This window comes from Cryptomeria japonica, chromosome 4, assembly GCF_030272615.1.
Source record: "Cryptomeria japonica chromosome 4, Sugi_1.0, whole genome shotgun sequence".
Taxonomy (NCBI): Eukaryota; Viridiplantae; Streptophyta; class Pinopsida; order Cupressales; family Cupressaceae; genus Cryptomeria; species Cryptomeria japonica.
The window spans coordinates 508,522,618-508,544,091 of NC_081408.1; the positions used below are offsets into that span (position 1 = coordinate 508,522,618).

At 34.4% G+C, this 21,474-nt stretch overlaps 1 protein-coding gene across 3 annotated transcripts; it reads left to right on the forward strand.

Annotated features, from left to right (window-relative positions):
• The first annotated feature begins 8,622 nt into the window (after positions 1-8,622).
• Positions 8,623-11,860, forward strand: LOC131053477 (cytokinin riboside 5'-monophosphate phosphoribohydrolase LOG8). Of its 3 annotated transcripts, none has more exons than XM_057988099.2 (7): positions 8,623-9,093; positions 10,292-10,389; positions 10,532-10,562; positions 10,766-10,865; positions 11,009-11,079; positions 11,209-11,352; positions 11,640-11,860. In XM_057988099.2, the coding sequence occupies exons 1-7, from the start codon at positions 8,926-8,928 to the stop codon at positions 11,733-11,735; spliced, it is 708 nt and encodes a 235-aa protein (XP_057844082.2). In that variant the 5' UTR covers positions 8,623-8,925; the 3' UTR covers positions 11,736-11,860. The 3 variants fall into 3 exon arrangements, with proteins under 3 accessions (XP_057844082.2, XP_057844083.1, XP_057844084.1); XM_057988100.2 differs by lacking the exon at positions 8,623-9,093 and adding an exon at positions 9,150-10,083; XM_057988101.1 differs by lacking the exon at positions 8,623-9,093 and adding an exon at positions 10,166-10,188.
• Positions 11,861-21,474: the final 9,614 nt, after the last annotated feature.

Sequence of the window (21,474 nt, forward strand, 5' to 3'; positions counted from 1 at the left end):
AAATGTAGCAGACACAACAAAAAAATAAGAACCAACGAAGCATATCTTTCCCATATTACTTAGAGGAGGCTAATAGGTTAGAGAGACCTCTGTATCAACTATACTATATCCTAGACCGAACCAAAGAAAGGATTTGTATAGAAAAGTAACAACAGGGTGGTGGAAACCGAATATCCCCATATCAAACAAAATTATGGGTCTTCAAGGAGGCAACGCGATGAGTTAATCCACTTGTCCTTGGGAGTCTAAGCTAACAGGCTCCCCATCCAGCTCAATACCATGCAGTTTCAAGTAATCTTCAAACCATGAGTCCTTTCTTGGAGTGCGAAGGTGAAAAAGGCAGAGGAGGAACGCAAGGATCCTACAGATTTCATCAGTTTTGGCATTGAAGGCGGGTGGGTCTTCAATAACCAGAATATGCTTCCTGAGCACCAAGTTATTGTTAATGATCAAGATGTCATAATTCTTAGGCCTTGGGATGGTTAGTTCGTCACTGATATTGACAAGAACCCTCTCCATCTCCCCCAGAATGGTTGCATTGAAGACATCCCTGCATAGGGCAGTCGTGACCTCTCTGTCCTTGTCAAAATACATTGTTACAACTAGGAACATGGCCGCTATATCTTGGTTGGCCCTAGTGCGGTCCTCATTATTGATATATTCATGCCCTAAAACTCTTTCAATGGCATAAATTACCACCTCATGAGGGAGACGGATAATCCTACTCAACCTATCCTTTGTGATCACTCCGCAGAAGGCCATCTGTCTTTTAACACTTATCAATCTATCTTGGGTATCCATGGCTGAAATTCACTTTTAATAAGCTTGAGTAAGTTGGGAAGGTCGGTCTAAGAGCTCTTATTAAATAAGGGGAGAATCGATTGCTTAGCAAAACCGAGGAAAAGGAGTAATGATTCTATGACACTTAGTTCAGTTTACTTAAGATTTCGGGTGATATGTCGGTGCAATTAAGATTTGAAATTATTGATATGATAGATCTTTGTTGTTGTTCACATATTCTAAAAATACCTCTTTTTGTAAAAATGCTAGCCTGCAAATTCTTCAAGTGTTGCTCAGAAGTGTTTCCTCTTTTGTCAATTTATCGAGCATTCATGTTGATTTTTATTAGTTACCATTATCAGTTGCACAATGATCACAGAAGGCATTTATTTGAATTTATGATGAAGTGACTTTATTAAGATTTGTATTGATCCTCACGGCAGAAAGTAATCACTCAGCTAGCAGCACTTCATATCGTCCATCGATGCTCATCAATTTTATGGTTGCACCCTTTTTCGATGGAATCATGAACTTTAGTGGCTTAACTTTATCTTCCCTTGAAATTTCATGTTTCATCGATGTCTCCTTAGTTTCGATGAAACTACCATCATCGTTAAGGAGCTTTGTGGCTTCATCAATCTCTTCACTTTCATCGAAAGGCTCTACCTCACGTGTTTATGTCGATTTAATCCTCCATTGGCTCATCGAAACCCCATTTTTGGCGGGAATCCTTTCATCACCGTGTTTTGGAACCGTCTTATCGGTCAGGTCATTGATGAAATTTTTTTATGTCAGCAAAAGAAAAATATCCTCCTATGACTTTTTGTTTTTCGATGGAACTGTGCTCGTCGGCCAATAACTTTTGCACCTCTTCGACACCTTCCTTTTCTCGAAAAGTCTTATCGATGAGAAAGCTCTCTTTGGTCAACATCTTTTGTGCCTCTTCGATACGCTCTCTTCCTCGAAATAGCTTCGTCGATAAAATATCCATTGGTTCCTTCGATATCACTCTTTTGGCTAGACTTCTTCCCTCAACGAGCTGTTCACATGTCTCATTGATACCGTGGTTTCATTGAAATTCTTTCTTTCATCGATGGGACCACTCCTGATTTCCTTGATGTATTTTGTGTCGATGGAACTAATGTTTTCGATGAATCCTTTTGGAAGTTCATTGCGGCCAAGATTTGTTCGATAAGTCACTTTATCGATAGGATAATGGTAAGCTTCTTTGATAGAGTCATTTCGGTCAGACTGGGCGTTTCGGTGATGGATTAGTATGTATATCCGATGACCTTGGTTTGAGCGATTATTTTTAGGATTCTGATGTTGATGGAAATGCCAAGGGTTCTATCGAAATTCTTAAGGGCATGCTTGATTTCATTTTCTTTTTTTTTTTAACAAAACTTCTGTAGCTTCAATTGAAACCATGAAATTCTATTTATTTAAATTCAATACTCAACAATGGCTCTGACTGGGGATGGAGGTATACTATGGATGCCTTCAAGAATCTTAATTACTAGAATATAATTAATCATATGATTTGTGTGTTAGGCATTTTCGATTAAAGGGGAGGGGAACTCCAAGTTAATCCACTAGGATAAGGCTAACTTTGAAGAGTTAATGAGGATGATGTTCCAAACCCCTTCTAAGTTTGAAAAGGAAAATTAAGTCTAAAGGTTGTAATTCTAGCTAAAATTTGAATATTAAATTATAATTTTTATTAATATTTGGATTTTCATTTATTTTGACTTTGCGTTTAGTTTATTCTATTTTAGATTTAAGTTTAAAATTTATTTTTGATTATTTATGTCTATTTATGAAACTACAAATAATAATTAAAAGTTATTAGAATTAATTTACTTTATAATTATTTATCTTATTAAAAAAATATTACGTTTTGATTACATGAAAAACAGGTTTTGAAGGGACCTGAAACCCTTTACAAATCAAACAAGGGATAGAACTTGACTGTTCAACAAAGAGGAGAGAGCCACAACCAAAAAAATAAAGTCTGCCATGAAAGACAACAGGCAACCCAACCAAAGACAGGGCCAGAAAAACCAGCCCAAACAACCAACTACAAGGGCTCGAGCAAGATTTACAATTGGCCTTGTGGGAACGAAGAGTCATATCAAAAGAAGGCTTGGACATCTTTATATGCTTCCCCTTTATAATAATCCATCCTTCTTCAACTTTAGCTGCCGCAACAGACCAATCCGAAGAGCCCAACACCGATCTATCCGGATTGGAAGAAAGAGCATCAGTAGAGGGAGCAACAACCATCGCGGACACAGGACCACATCTAGTAGATGGGGCAATAGTTGTGTCAACACATGGTGAAGCAGCCGATGGGGTAAGAGACAACAAACCCTTTTCAGCAGAAGAGACAACAACATCCTGTATCACAACATCTTTAATCATAGAAACATCCTTTGTGGCATTCGAAGAATCTTCCTTCACCATTAAAAAATCTGAACCAACCATAGTAGAAATTGCATCATCCAGTGACTCTTTTGAAGAATCCAAAGATTTCTTTATCGTGTAATGCTGGAATGAGGCCCCCGACCACCATGAGGCCACAATATTTTTCTTCTCAAGCCCACAATTCCCAATCTCATGGTCAGTTTTAAAGCATCTATGATATCTGAAAGGAATACCTTTGTAATCCAAAGTTTGGACCCAGCTGCCAAAAGAGGAATTAATGGCAATCTCAGCTGGTAGTCCCTTAGATACATCTAGCTCCACCAGAATGCGAGCAAAAGTAGTATGATAAAGCTCAAAGGAATCATTATCCACCATAATGAAACTCCCAATAGCATCACCAATTTCCTCAAAGAGAGAATCAACCCACAAATGGAGAGGAAGGTAAGGAAGCCGAACCCAAACCGAAATTTTGTTGAACTTCTCAGAAAGGGGGTTAAAATCAAAGTGTCAGGGTTTGGCCAAAAGTGGCATATTATCTTTCTCATAGAAAAAGCTTTCACACAAAATTTTTCTTCTATCCTTAGCATTCTTAAATTTAGCAGCAAAGAAACCTTTAGCCATAGGGTATATGTGAACTGTACCAGAAATGAGAGGATCCCAATGATGAGAGATCCATTTATGCAGCTCCAGAAGACTGGGCCAAATACCCTTGAATCTACATATAGCACTATGCTCCGTAAAAACCTTCATATTGTTCTCTATTTACGGATCGGAATCCCTATTCACATTGATAGAGGTGACACGGAAGATAGGGATAAACCCTCTTCCTTTCCCTCTACAAAAATTTGAAGATGGAACTCGCGAAACCCGAGAAGAGCCAGGGCGAGTGCCCCTAGCAACCACCGACGCCCAGGAGGGACCTATACGACTAGGATTGATAGCAACTAGATCTGATCCATCGGGGAGAGTAGCTACAGGGGAGCAGGCGAGAGAAACAGGTAGGAGCATTTTTTAAAAGCTTTTTGATCTATAATGGTTATCTTAAGAAAATTAATATTGTAGAACAACTATATTTTGAATTTTTATTTTAATTTGTGTAATACATTTAATTTATCTCTTGTCACTCTCTATCTTCCCCTCTCCCTCTCCCTCTCCCTCTCCCTCTCCCTCTCCCTCTCCACATTCCTCCTCCTCCTCCTCCTCCTCCCCCCCGCCTCCCCCCCCCCCCCCCTCTCTCTCTCTCTCTCTCTCTCTCACACACACACACACACACACACACACACACTATGCCTATCTCTATCACTCCCTCTTTCTATCCCCATCTCTCCCTATTTCTATATCTCTAAATTTTGGTGAAATATTGCTTGAACACACTCCTCATTACTCCTCCACATCTCTATCTCAATATCTCTCACACTTTTACACTCTCTCTCTCTCTCTCTCTCTCTCTCTCTCTCTCTCTCTCTCTCTCTCTCTCTCTCTCTCTCTCTCTCTCTCTCCCCTACTCTCTCTGTGTATATCCTTCTAGCTTTCTCTATATATCACTTCCCGTATCTTTATCTTTCTATGTCTCCATCTCCCCCCCCCTCTCTCTCTCTCTCTCTATCACTCCCTCCTTTTATATCTCTCTTCTTCTCTCTCCTCTCTTTATTTCTCTCCTTTCCTCTCCCTCCCTCCCTACCTATTCATATATTTATCTCCCTCTCCACCTATTGCAAACATAACACGATCCCGTTGGTAATGGAATCTAGTTATCTTCCTAATTTCGAGTTTTGTTTAGTCATGTTTGGATCCCTATAACTAGATGCATAGTTCATTTTAAGCTATCACTTATTGATTAAGACCTTGGTTGCACAAACAACATCAATTTTCAAATGGCCTACCAATTGAACTTAAATACACCAAAATTTTCCATAATTGACCTTCCACACCTCTTCGACGTACCCATTCTACACCAAAGTGTGATTGCTAGTTTTATTTAATTTAAATGGTGTGAATCAAATCCCTATGTACAATAGTTAATCGATTTTGTTACCTACATTTTCAAAAATAAAAAATATATTTAAATTTATATATTTATAAAAATCACTCTATTTACAAGATTATCAATAAAAAATGAAAAATGTTATTTAAAAATAGACATTTATTTTTTAAATAAAAAGAAATCTTAAAGTAGCCTATAAAATCTATCATTCCTATAAATTTCTCCTATAAGACCAAAAATTTTCATCCAATCATATTGTAGATAAATAATTTCTATTTTAAAAATATAAGTCTCAACATTATAAAAATCAAGTTTATTTTGAAAACAAAAACAGTAATCATTTTTCATTGGTGCAAAAAATTGATTAATTAAACTTAAGTGAATCCAATATATCTTAAATAAATATTTTAAAAATATTTGTTTTAATAATTTAACTAACCTAAATTAACCCAAAAAAAATAATTGTCTTTTACTAATATATATAAATTCTTTTGTAATTTGAAAGGGCCCACTTGTAATAAAATCTACTTATTTTGAGAAAAGGCCCACAACAATGAAACTGAGAGGGATTTATGGAATCCGAGTCACCTTAAATTAATAAAACAAAATTGACCCTAAAACCAAGGGTTAAACCAACTTCAACGCCGACAGCTTGTACGCAACTCAACCACGACCCAATCTAGATTATAATTAAAGCTTGTTTACGCCTCCTTTTTGAGAAAAAAAACAAAAATTCACTAACCCATCTTCCTTATATATAATATTATTTGAAAGTAATACATAATTGTTTTTTTTATTGGTAATTTTTTTAGTTTTATTTTAAATTGTTTTTTTTAATAAAATTTTTTTTAGATAAATAAATTATTCTTAAATATTAGAAATATCTAAGTAAAAGATGTCAGTAAAGATCATTTTCAAGGTGTCTATTCTATTTAAATCAAGAATTAACTCTCAAATAAATAAGCATACATAGATATCATTGTCAAGATGTCTATCCATTTAAAAATCTCTTAAACAAATTAGCATATTGTCATAATAAATATCTACATAAAAGACGTCAGAGATATCATTTTTGAGATGTCTATTCCATTTAAATCATAAACTAACTCTTAAATAAACTAGTTGCTAGTGTGCTTGTCAATAGAAAAATGCATTGAAATGATGTGAAGAGATTAATGAGAAAAATCTATATTCAAGATGTCAAGAGATATCATTCTTGAGGTGTATCTTCTACTTAAATAACAAAATAACACTTAAATAAACTAGCATTCTTGTCATTAAAAGTTTCCATTCCACTTAAATTTCGAATTATATAAAAATTAGCCACTTCAAAAAAAAAAATCTCTTTACATCTTGAACATAGATTTAAGACAAGTAACTAGATTTCGTACATTAAAAATTATAAAATTGAGTTATAACAATATCATAATTTGACACACTGCATAAATTAACTCCTATTTATCAATTGATGAGTTGAAGAGGCTCTAAAATGAATGATTCATAAGGCACACCACTTTTTGAAGGTTTTACAAATGGAGTAGCAAGCTAAGTGGGCTTGATCATGGTCAAAACTCCATGATTAAGCATGTTTGAGTTAGAGTAGTATTAGGATGAGTGGCCTCTAAGGGAGTTCCAATACTTCACCTCTATGAGCATCACCTAGATGCAATGGATGCTATGTGGATCACTAATTATCATGAGAGATAGATTCTTGTGAACTTCTACTCATGAAATATGGATCAATAAATCTAACTCAAAAACTGTGTAGTTGTATCTTAACAACAATTTTTTTTATGAATAAGTGTGTCAACATTCTATTAATTAGAAAATAAAATACATATATTCACAAAAAAATAAAAAATGAGTGGATGCTAGATCACACTCAAAAAGTCATACAAAACTATGAGGTAGTCTAAATGATTGAGACCTTTCGCCTCCTTCAACTAATGACTTAATAACAAATTTGACATAATGTATAAAACAACTCCTACTTATCAAATTGAATGACTTCTTTATACCTCTTATCCATTGATTAATTAAATAACCAAACAAACTTTAGTTTTTTTTATGAATAAGTGTGTCAGCATTCTATTAATTTTTTTTGTATTGAAGAAAAGCAAAAATTATACAAAGAAGGGGCTCCCAAGAATAACACAAGATGGGTTGTCCAAACAACAAATTACAAAGTTGCATTCACCACAAGAAGCGACATTACAAACCAGCACAATCTATTAATTGGAAAATAAAATACACATTTAAAAAAAAAAAGGTGGGTGGATACGAGATCACATTTGGAGAGTCATACAGGAGTATGGAGTAAGCCGGATAACTAGAACCCTTTAAACCGGATAACTAAGACCCTTTGCCTCCTTGACCATTTAAAGTATGGGGGAAGCTGGATGACTGAGACCCTTCAAACCGGATAACTGAAACCCTTTGCCTCCTTCGACCATTTAATGACTTAATAACAATTTTGACATAATACATAAAATAATTTCTCCTTATCAATTTGAGTGAACTTCTTTGTACCTCTTATCCATTCATTAATTAAATAAGCCAATAAAATTTATTTAAAAAAACCTCAAATCTACATAACATAGTGACAAACAATCACCACCAACCTTCAATTATTGAAGCATTTGATATTTAGTAATGGCCACTCCAAAGGTTTCACATGTACCAATGGGATGAAGTTGGATGACTAAGACTCTTCAAACCAGATAACTTTTGCTTCGACCATTTAATGACTTAATACATAAAACAATTTCTCCTTATCAATTTGAGTGAACTTCTTTGTACCTCTTATCCATTCATTAATTAAATAAGCCAATAAAATTTATTGAAAAAAACCTCAAATCTACATAACATAGTAACAAACAATCACCACCAACCTTTAATTATTGAAGCATTTGATATTTAGGAATGGCCACTCCAAAGGTTTCACATGTACCAATGGGATGAAGCTAGATGACTAAGACCATTCAAACCAGATAACTAAACCCTTTGTGTCCTTCGACCATTTAATGACTTAATAACAATTTTGACATAATACATAAAATAATTTCTCCTTATCAATTTGAGTGAACTTCTTTGTACCTCTTATCCATTCATTAATTAAATAAGTCAATAAAATTTATTTAAAAAAACCTCAAATCTACATAACATAGTGACAAACAATCACCACCAACCTTTAATTATTGAAACATTTGATATTTTAGGAATGGCCACTCCAAATGTTTCACATGTACCAATGGGATGTAAAGTCTTGGCTGTACCTGTCAAAAAAAAACTTGGAATAACAATAATTTAAGGGGATTCCGTTTGCAATAGGTTAACCTGGGATCAAACCTGGGGTTAATCAGTATATTGATTGGGTTAAGAAATAGTATATAGATAGATGGGCATTTTGTGGGAAGAAGGTAAGCAGTGAAAGTTTTGTTTTGCTAAGGAGTTTGTGTTGTAATAGCGAAAGGACGGGCAAGGCCGACAGGGGAAAGTGATGGACACCACGATGAGACATAATTGAATGGAGTGGAGTGGCCGACGAATGATTACAAATGCTTCTTGTTCTTGTTGTTGGGGTTATTTGAAACAGCAAGTACGCTTTTAAGTGGGAGGTGGAGAAAGAGAGCAAGGAAAAAAAAAAGACCTTGTCGGAGCAATCTGATTGGCTTTACTCGTTTCTTCCTCTGCTGCTGTGCTTCTTCTTCTTCTTTCCCACCTTTTTATGAGAGATAATGGAGGAGGATTCTCAAGATTGCAGCAGTAATCATGTTTGCAGCAATGGGGATTTTGAGCAAGTCTGCAGGAAGAGCAAGTTCAAGAGAATTTGTGTGTTTTGTGGGAGTAGATCAGGGTACAAAACAGTTTTCAGCCAGGCTGCCCTTGATCTAAGCAAGGAATTGGTACAGAAATAAGTATATTGTGCTTAGTGTTTGTGTATTCATGGGTATATATATGTTGATTTTGTTCATGTCTTTGTATACCAGTGCCTCTTTTTCTTAGTTGGTGAAGTTTGTTTTCTGAGGGAAGGGGTGAGGGGTTTATGGGCATGAAATGTTCACACAAAAGAGGGAAGAAAATCCTCTGTCATTCATGTAGGTTATGGTATTGTCATAGGTTGGTAGTGTACATAATTTGATTGTCTGGGGGTTTCAAGAGGGTGATGATGATTTGCTTGTGTTGGAACTTGCTTGTCCTGCTAAAACTCAATGTCATGCCTGTAGAATCAAATTAGAGCTACTTCAAAGCTTGTTCTTGTCAATTCACTTGCAAACATCTCAGATCCTTTCTTTCAATTTAGCCCCCTTCAAGCTATTGTGTTACCCATTTTATATATGTAATTCTAAGGATTTAATTGTGTAGAGTGCCTAATTCTCCAGTTAATTTTTATCTAACCAATATCTAGTTAGTTGAATGAACCTCTTGCCTGTAGAGCACCCATCAGTAAATGGCAGATATTAGATTCCAATCTTAACTGGTCCATGAAAAGTTTAACAGCACAATGATGGTCATAAAGAAGTAGTGGGTTTCAGTTGTCACCCAGAGACTTCCACTTAACATGTCAATTGTGTAGAATTTCAACATTTTCATTTAACCTTTCACTGAGTTGTAAACATGAACAGTACATGTACTGTTAGCACGTTATTTGTTATTTGTAGTTTTGGATGTCCTATTGATGAACTTAATACCAGATATTTTAACTTTTCTGTCAATAAGAATGTTTTATTAGCTTGATATTCATTATATTAGGTGATGCTAAAACTATAAAGGGCTGGAAATCAAGCTAGTGAAATAAATCCTTCTATATCTATTGTTGCCCACTAAATTTCTACCGGCTCTGGGACTTCTGGGGAGACCAATGAGAGAAGTGCCATTCATATCAGCCTACATGGGTAGCTGTACATTGCACTGAATTTTTGGGAACCTAGGGAAACATGTTTGATTTATCAAGCTGTGAACGTTGTCTTGTCACATATTGGAATTCAGATTCTAATTAGGTGTTTTTGCACTGAGATGCTTCCATTACATTTAGGATGATAACTTGTTGAATTGGTGAAGTGGGTTTCAATTATATTGAATTGATGTATTGCATGGGCGCAGGTAGAAAGAAAACTTGACCTGGTGTATGGTGGAGGAAGTGTTGGACTGATGGGCTTGATTTCTCAGGCTGTTTATGATGGTGGCTGCCATGTTCTTGGGTATAGAGTTGTTTCCTTAAATTTTCATATTTGTGCCATTGAAGTCTAGATTGCAAGGGCCTTAAGTTTTTTAGCTAATCATTCATTTTTTAAGGTGCTGATACTTTCTGTTCTTGTTGCTTTGCTATTGGTGTTTTGGAAGTATTATTCCATCAGCCCTTCTGCCTCACAAGGTACCATTACTTTTACTCTGCAATGCAAAGTAATGACTTGTTGTGCTTTGGGTCTCATTCTGTTGCATTTGTATAGAAAGTTTCTGTCTGGTATTTGTTATCTTATAGTTAGTCAGATTTGTAAGATAAGACGATTTTGGGTGTTCATATTTACTTTGTGTTTCTTTTCATTAGCAAACTTAGATGGTGTAAACTTGTTGCAGATATCTGGAGATGCAGTTGGTGAAGTAATGGCAGTTTCATCCATGCATGAAAGGAAGGCTGAAATGGCTCGTCAAGCAGATGCCTTCATTGCCCTACCTGGTATGTGTGATGCACTTGAATTAAAATTTCTCATTATTTTGGAAAAACATAGAATATAAGGTCCAGTAGCTAACTTCAGAAAGTTGCAATTTGCATCATTATTAGATGATATTTTAACCCTTTTAGCTCGCCCTTTAAGATAGGTGGTTATGGCACAATGGAGGAGCTACTGGAGATGATCACATGGTCACAGCTTGGAATTCATGATAAGCCGGTATTTTTTCAACACAACTACAAGACCATCTTTGTAGTTCGCATGAAATTTATGGTACAGTTGATTTTTGTTTACCAGTGAAGTTTAAGGGATCCAAAAACTTTCTGAAGATTTTGGATCTGCTTACAGGTTGGTCTGCTGAATGTCGATGGGTATTATGATTCCTTGCTTGCCTTGTTCAATAAAGGCGTGGAAGAAGGATTTATCAAGCCATCTGCTTTGAATATTGTTGTTTCTGCTACAACAGCCAAGGAACTTATACAACGGATGGAAGTAAGACCTTGCAGATCTATTTTCAAATTAATATTTGTATGTGATAATGATTATATATTTCGTTTGAATCATTTCTGGATTTGAAACTCTTTTTTTTTCCATGTTTTGAATCAAATCAAGAGGTAGAAAACAAGAAAAGAAAAATGATGAATCATAAAATTTCATCTGAAACATGGAAGAAAAACTCAAACAGTCAAATCTAAAAGCAATTCAAACTATGGTTTACAAACTTATCTATATGGACTTTGAACACGCTCAATTCTTGATGTGGATTCTATATTTTGCAGGATTATTCTCCAATTCATGATTGCGTTGCACCCAAACAAAGCTGGGAAATAGACCAACAGCTCAGTTCAGCCACCATTGCTCCTGAAAACCCTTGATTTTATTTCCTTTATGTATATTGTGCAGTGATCATTACAATAGCATCATTTGTACAGAAATTTGTCAACTTCGTCATTTACAAAGTATGTCAATGAAAGAAATTTTCATATTGGCCCAAATCTAATTTTCATATTGGCCCAAATCTTGTGTCTCCTCTATATTTGTTCTCAAAAATATATATACATAATTTTATAGGTACATTGAACATTAAATTTATGAAATCTGATTCAAAATGTTGGTAATAGAAGTCTATTTGACTAAAAATATATTTTGAACAAGTTTTTCTACAACAAAGAGATATCATACAGTATTGATTAAAAAATATATTCATTTAAAACAAAAACAATTATATAGTAATATATAAACTGTGAAAAACTCAGAATAATAAAAATATAAGAACAGATTTGAGACAAATCATGGGTATTCCATATAATATATCATGTTCCATGAAAACACCTCGAGACCCACAAATTCACAATGTACGTTCAAAAGCGACATAAACACAAGAAAGTCTGTACAGAATCTCTGCACATGTTAGCTGCTCTATTTGAGGAGCAACGAATATATATATATATATAAAACTTGGTTATCGGGATTAGCATCAGAAAACACAAGACAAACTTAGCGTAATGAATATTACATATAATCCACAGAATACACGTCTGTCTCTTACAACGGTCTTTTTTTCATCACTGTCGAAATGGGTAGGACTGTGTATACGCCAGACTGTGTATAGTGTCAGGAAGGGATCCAGGTCTCAAAGATGTGGCCGTAAAATGTTTGAGTTTGATGAAGGGAGACCTAATGTTAGTAGGATAAGGAATGAATGAAGGAATTTTAATGATATGTTTTCTAGTGATTTAAAATGTTAATAAAAATATTTACAGAATTGAATTCAGAAAAACTTTCATGGAATTTAAGAAATCAAGAAATATAAAATAAACATATTTTTTTTTAAATTTTGATAATAGATCATATAATGTGATTTATAACATTGATGTAATGAATTATCATACAATAATCCAGAAATAGCATCTATACAAAATAATAGATAATAATAGATAGATCTTTCATTAACATTTTTCACATTCTTTTCGATATAGATTATCTATTATGAATTTTGAACAAAACTCAAATTCCAACTTCCATTTATGTGACGTATCTTAAGCTGATGACTTGGTGGATTGGGAATGATTGCACGGACAATACAATTACTAGGCAGAGATGGGGAATGGTTGTAAACTGTGTTAGATTATAGACCATACGTTGTTGCAGTTCTACTTTTGTAGTTACAGACTGTCAAGGGAATAGGAGGAATGTCTGTGAAAAGTACAAATATATACGACGTTCTCTCGTGAAATCTGCATTCAAGCATGGGCTCTCATCTCCAGAATTGTGTCATTTAGTTCGCCCTTGTACTCGTGGGAATCAAATGGCAGAAAACAAGAGAAAGCAAGACCAATGGTACCTTACATAGTTTCAAATCAATGGCAATGGCAATGTAAATGGGAATTGAATCTTTTTATAGTTGAGAGTATTTTGCAGTTTGTTTTTTGGTTTATAAATGGTTTATAATAATATGAGATGGAAGTCGTTATGCAATCAATTATTTGGCAAGTCATATAAAAGAAAAAAGATGCATCAAGAGATGAGTTTCTTATATAACTTGCTAAATAGTTGGTTGCATAGCCAGTTCTATATGAGACTACCCCATATTTCTTGTAGGAGGCATCTAACTATACTACAAACGAGGTGCACATGCCACACCCTTTTTGCAAGATTCCATCATGTGACCTCTCTTTGAATTCATGTAAAATTAATTTGTGATTGTCTTGAGTTAGTAGGCATTTACAAATTTCATATCTATGAGTACAATTATTAACAATTAGATAGTTTAAATGAATTCATGTAAAATTGGTTTGTGATTGTCTTGAATTAGTGGAAATAATATGTGCAAGCTTTTGGTTTACATTGTGTATGGTTTTTGCTAAAAAATACACAATTTAAACCAACTACTACTGGACATTATAAATTTAATTTCTGAGTACAACTATTAACAATAAGATGTTTTTTGTTTTTGTTTTTTTCTTGTAGGGTTAGGTGCCACTTTCGGTTAGGATTCCCACAGATACTGAGAGGAGGGGGGGGGGGGGGGGGGGGGGGGGTGAATCAATATCTAACCAGTTATAAGATTTTATTAACTTAAAACATGTAGAGCATATTAATACTATGTACCGGTAAGCAGAAAGTAATGCAATAAACATAGATAAAAGCAACCACATGAAAAACACACTATAACACAATATTTTAACGAGGAAACCCGGTGTGGGAAAAACCTCGGTGGGATTTGTGACCCACAATATTTGCTTACTGGCCAATAAGAGAATATTATTGCTATAAGAGAGGCCTGCACATGCAGGAAGGCCAAGTGCTTAGAGCTCACTGCTCAAATACAAAATAGGAAGTCTCACTGACTTACAAAATGGATTATATAAATCCAGTGTCTTGTACTGCTTTAAAATAGCATCTATAATGCCAGATCCAGTACCGGTTTCTGCTCTGCTTCTTACATAAACCCTTAACCTATAATTGGCATAATAGGTCTACCTTATTTCGCCTAATTACATTCCTCTATCTCTCATTACAAAATGTTCTACAATGATCTCTCTTATATAAGAGTCATTTTACAACTTGCCAAGTCGACTTACAATGATTTTACAAATAATAAACATAATATATTACAACAAAAATCCTGTCGGCCTCTGTGTCAATATGCTTCCTTTCACTGCTGGTGCCGGTGATCTGAGTGCCGATGTAGAGCCTAATCTTGCTAGTGCCGGTGGAATGCCTTATCGATGTCATAGGATTGTAAGGTTACCATCAATGAAAAAACCTTCAATCACCTACAATGTTTCATTGGAGTGTGCATATGCCAACACTTTCGATATAAAACAAATCAAATTAAGGGTAATAGATTCACATTAACGAGTGGGGAGCACAAAAGATGATGAACTAACTTAGAAGAAGAGGATTGACATGATAAACCCAAAAAGGATCTAGGATGACAAAGATAATACACTAGACAACATGAGATCTAGAAGAAACATGAATGAGCATATATTAGATGTGTATTGGATGGAAAATTAGGGTTACATAAGTTAAGCTTTGTAAACTAGGAAATGACCTAACCTTTAAACAATATATTAAAGGAAGGGAGAACTCAATTGATTCATGTAAAAAGGATTGAATCTAGATCAAGTTATTTTTCCTTTGTTTAGTTGAAATTGATTTGAATGCTAGATCGAGGGTGAATGATAGAGAATTGACATAAAACAATGGGAACAACAAGTTGCAAACACATAATGCAAACACAAAACTAAGTTTGAGTAGAAGAAATTGAAGAGCACTTGTGATAGCTAGTTTAGCATGAAAGTGGGGGACTGTGTGGCAATTAGCGACCTAGTCTCTGATGTCAAATGCAGGTAGAAATGAATCTTAAGGAATCAAGATGTAGCTCATAATATGTTCCTAGATGTTCATCAAAAATTCTCAAGACCGTCTGGCAATTTGTGACGTGGTCCTCTGATTTTTGCCTCTACAAAATTCAAAACTGATTGTTGTTGTTTTGTCTATCAGAATCTTTGTTTGTGGCTCTCGGATCTATCACCTACACACAGAAGAAGAACAATGGTGTTGTTTATGGGGGTTTGCCTTAGGTCAAAACCTTAAGTTTGGAATTAACCCTAATTGAATTGAAATTGAACTTAAAATACTGAAGTAAATGCTAAATGATATGCCTTAGATCTTCTACAATTGATAATGGATGATGATGCAATGCTCTTTAGGTGTGATCACAAGTGTTGATGCAATAACATTACTTGACATAACATGAACATGAATGACCTAATCAAACACAAATACTTGCATGAAGATTGTTGTAAATTTGTTGCTCCATGATGCTTGAAGGATATGGTGAGATGAAATGTTGTCTTGAATGCTTGATGACAAATGCTTGATGGATGGATCGATGTCTTAAAACTTGTTAGATGAAAATGAATAGGAAGAATGTTCATATATAGGGCTCCCAAGGTAATTTACCAATTAGGACAACCTCCAATGGTCAAATTGAGACACCAAGAACCGAAATCACTGAGGAGGGGAAGTGCACCAAACCATTTAATTTAGGTCCAACTTAAGGAGAACCAAGACACCCCAGGCGCAATGGTCTTAGGACCAGGATGCCCTGGACACCATGGTCCACCAAAAATAGGGCAAATCAATGGGAAAGCAAAGTGCACAGCTTGAGACACAAATTTAGTTCTTCATCTGGATAGATGACATCAGATTCAAGGTAAAAAGGAGAGAAATGGACCTAGTAGAGAGCTAAGATAGGACATGCTAAAGTAGGGGCACAAAAGGTGGTGTAAATTGTGTAGGGTTACAATCTGTGACACTACAAGATGTTAAATTCATAAAGAAATGTTTAAAATGATGATAATTATCTTGAGAGTTGTAAGTTAAAACATATGCTATATAATTTCAAGTGAATTTAAGTAATTTGTTGGACGGAAATTAGTTTTGCGTGTCTTGAAATACAAAATATTTATTAAAAAAATAATAGGTAAATATATTTTTTTAAATATGGATGTTTTTTAATTTTTTATATAGCTCCTTGTAATTGTGAAATTAGCATGCTCATGCCATTTCCCATGTATGCATATTTTAAGGAAATATCTTGAGATCTCTATGTAATGACAAATGACATGATCTTGTATAAAGTTGGGTTTTCTTCCATATTCTTTTATTCATTCATACACACGCATGTCCCTATACAATTGGTCCTAACATATCCTTTAACACATAATCTTAAGAATTTTCATTATCATCTCACTCAACACACACACTTATGTACCTATCTTCATTTATCTTATGACCACCTCATCTTAACCATTTTCTGACACTAAGACTAATCCATGATTATAGGGGTGACCACATCGTCACAAAGTTGTCCCTTTATTTAAAATTTAAATTCGGTGAACTAGCTCCATTAACCTCCCACTTTGAACCAACTAAGAACACTTTTGGCACAATTTGATGTTGTGTTAATATTTAAAGACATTCAATACCCTATCCTATTGTACACTTATAAATTTGTCTTATTAGCCCGCTAATGAACTTACATATGTAGCTACCTTCTTTATATGATTACCACCTCGATTTAACTATTTTCCAACATTGAGACAAATCCATGATTGTAGGGGCAATCCTATGGTCACAAAATTGTCCCCTTCCATTTTAAAATTTAAATTTGGTCAATTAGCCCAATTCACCGTCGCACCTTGAGCCAACAAAAAACATGTTGGGCACACTTTGATGTTATATTAATATTTAAATATGTTTAATGCATTGATTCCAATCATCTCAAAAGAAAATAATCATTTATTCTAAAGCAATTAATAGCAACTCATTTTGATTCAATCTAATAAAAGAAGTGAAAAATCCTCATACTAAAGGTGATTACCTATTACTTTTAATAATTTTTCACTTTTTAATGTTGATATAAGAGAACTTGCTAGTCATTACGATGATTCAATGACCCTCAATGTGTTTCTAAAACTACCAAGTCCTCAAATGTTTAAGAAAATAATAGAAAATTGTCATAAATCAAGTGAATTTATAAAATGAGTTTGTACTAAAAAGATATATATCTATGATTGTGATTGTTATATATTTGTGAACTCATCTTCTAATAAGAATCACATCTAGTGTAGACACTAAGGCACTTTATCAACATAAAAGCATCATTTTTTAGATTACATTTTGTTTTTAGTTCTAACTTTCCTTTGGCATCCTTATGCTTTATTGACATATCATTTTCTATTAGGTTTTGAGAAACTTATTGTATATCTTTTTCACCCATCCACCTACCCTTGGCTATATATTAGTGTTTTACTTTTATATTTTATATACCATTGATATGTCAAATTTATAATATGAAAGTAGATATTTGAGCTTTATTTTCATATCCTTTGTTTGCACCTTCTACAAGGAGCCTTTACATAAACCCCAGTATGGAACAATCAATGAACATGACGTTTATTCCATGTGATCATAGTGCTTATGTAGGCAATAAAATTTTAATCAATGAGTTGGCTAATTTGGTTAATGCAAAGGATCCTATAGAACTAGCAAATGTATTTCATCATATGTTTGAAGTAAACCATATGAAATTGATAGCTCTAAGTTATTTAGCCTAAAGCACCTAAATTGATAGCTCTAAGTTATTTAGCTTGAAGCACCTAAATTGATAGCTCTAAGTTATTTAGCTTGAAGCACCTAGAATTGAGATATATGTTTTGAATATTGAAAAGGTGTAGACTATTTAAATATAATTTTTTTACTATAATTTATGACCATTTTTCAATAAATTATTATTATTATTATTATTTAATTATGAGTTTTGTTGAATTGCTAAAAGTGAGGTAGACAAGAAATTGAGAAATTTGTAACATATTTCTTCATTTTCATATTTTTAACTTGATACTTTGATGCATGGATTTTTTTTTTTTCTACATACTTATTTTCTAATGATTTTTTAAGTTGCAAGTTCAAAAAAACAAGCGCTTTGATGAGATTTTACACATTTTGATTCCTATTTATCAAAAATACAAAAACAAAAGAGGCTTGACAAAGACTATCCTCTAGTGCAATGATTTTTTAATATTTTTAATAACGTCACTTTTTATGTCCACAGTCAGATAATACTTTTGTAGTAAGTATGTGAATAACAATGAAGGGGCCTACACTTGCAGGAAGGCCAACAACCTAGAGCACACTATTGATCACAAAAAGAGCCTCACTGACTACATAGAAATCCAGACAACAATCCGGAGAAGTATTGAACTGCAAAAGATAACATCTCCTATGCCAGAGTATAGTTTTGGTTAAGCTCAATACCAGAGGACTAAATCCTCTTACATAAACCCAATTCGATTTCCAATGATGGACCAACTCCTCTTCCTAAATGATATTACATTATTCACACATTACATTCCTTGACCATGACCTCTTACATTAACCATGATGATCTACAATGAGATCTTACATCTATTTATACAAACCCTTGACCATAAACAATCAGGTTGACCACCAAACAATAAACCGATTACATAATTACAAACCATGTTGGCCTTAGACCAAGAAACTAATATCAACACATAAGACATCCTGGAAATACATCAATAGGTCCTATCCACAAATTACATTAAAGTCGGTCCATAACCTAGATCAACCAGGACCAAGTATAGGTGCACACGCTTCAACAATGATCTTCAATTGCCAGGTCTCGAATATGATCACTAATAGCATCTTGAAACTCCATTAGAAGCTACACAAACAACACTTATACAATTCATCAAAGATCTCCACCAAAAGCTCTACCGATGAAACCCTCGTCGGAACCAGAAACCAATCTTCTAAGAAAGCAGGATAGCATCCAATCACTAGACCAAAATCAACTGACCAAATATGAGTATAAGTATCATGAACAAGCCAATTCCATCACTAGATTATACCGAAGCCTGCGGGATCATCCTGGATACAAGTCAACCAGAAAGAACTCATCCTACCGAGACCAGAAGGGTGTCGGTAAATCATCCAAATAACTAGTGTTGACATCAATGACAAAACATCAATGCAACACATAATCAATTCTACCAAATGGCCAACAATATCCCCCTTTGGCATTGATGGCAACACTAGATGTGAAAAACATCTAAGTACCAAGAGATTCCAAACAAGTCTCCCTTGTGGAAGACAACCAACAATGACCCGCATATATCTTTGAATATCAATATCTCCCCCCCTTTGACATTTACTTTTTTACATCAATATCACTCCCCCTTTGACATCAATGCCATAAATCTGATAGAAAAATCAAAGCAAAAACACAAGCCTCTGAATCTCAAAGCTGACTACTCCCCCTGAGCAGTAGCATCCCACATCAGTGCTGGAATGAATAGTATCTCAAATAATGCATGTCGGACTGATGCCAAACTGTATCAATCAAGTCTCTACTAGAGGGGCAGAAACTCCTAATCTATCTCTCAGATACTCAAATGATTCCTTGGATAACAATTTAGTAAAAATATCTGCAATATGTTCTTTAGTGTTCACATAAACCAGTCTAACTTCATTTTCTTCCACCTTCTCCTTCAAAAAGTTATACTTGCAAGAGGTCTCCATCCTACCTTCAAATGTAAACTCAAACACAAAACAAATGCAAAGACTCTTTTCTACTTAGATTGCAACAAGAAATAGAATTTTAATCTCCTCAAATTTGCAATTACATTAGTAACAACTTGGCGTTTTTTAGCCTCTCTCAAATTCACACTAATGCTACTCTCTCTATTCTCTTAGTTACGCTTACTCTTCCAACTTCCATTCAATTTGTAATTCAAATAAATGCTTTCACACATGCACATCTGTCATTTACCTTCAAATATGCAAAGTCTCAAATAAACCTTTCCATTCTTTCTCCTTATGCAAGTTTTCTCTATCACTCCTTGTGCAAGATTGGTCTTCTCTTTCCTATGCATATTCTTTTCTCCTTTGTCTTTTCTCATGTGAATATCCTCCTCCCTGTACTTTCCTCTTCTATCTATGCAACAACCCACACAATATTATTCCTTGGTTGATACCTTTCCTCCCTAACATCCACGCAACTTCTAAACATCTTATAATGATTTGTTAAACATGGTTTTAAACTTCCATTATTCACATTTTTCTTTTTAATCTCTTGCACCTCATCAAAACCAATTGCCTCCTCACTTGATTTTCTTGGCCATTTCTAATCACCTCCTCCCAATACCCTCTCTTATCATAGATTTTCACCTTATTACTCCTACACACACATAGGACAAAGATCCTCAATTACATTTTTCCACCCTATTTTATACTCATTTCAAATTATTATTCTAAATTTTATTTGTCTTTGTATTGTCTTCTAAGCCTGTGCAACTTCTGCTTTGCTCACACAATCCACGATCTTCCTCCCCAACCTACACCCCTCCTTATTCTACTTGCTCTATTGTTTTTATTTATATTTGTAATTTCAACTTCTTCTTCAATGCATTCTTCCTTCAAAGGTGTTTCATTCTTTCCTCACGCATTGCCCTATCATTTTCTCTTTTCAATGAACTACCAAAAATCAACCTTGGAGTTCTTGCACATGGTAGTTTATACGTCATCTTTTCTCTATTATTTTATTTTTTGAATCTTATATTTAATTTATCTCTTTCCTAACACTAATTCTCCTCTTTTTGTGTTGCATCCTTCTACTATTGAGCCCTTGTTTTCTTCCCAAAATGGGGTTTCATCCTCATCGTGAATAACTATTCCATGTTGATTCAACTTTTGGTTTCAAAGTAGCCATTTTGTATTCTTCACATAGAACTACTACCTATTATTTTCATTTATCTCTTTGTTATGCAAGATACTGCTACCACCTCCTGGATGCTCTTGCATCGTTGAAATTTTTTTGTGAGTACAACTCACAAAATGGTTTAGGTAATATAATTACCCTCTCAAGTTGTAAACAACCTCCAACAAACTCCATCATTGTGTCAGGTACATTAAATCACATGTTTTTCCTCCTATTCCAACATATCACTGGAAAAAATATCATCATCCTTCTACAACTCTTCTAATCACGCTCTCCTCTCATGGATTTGAATGCAC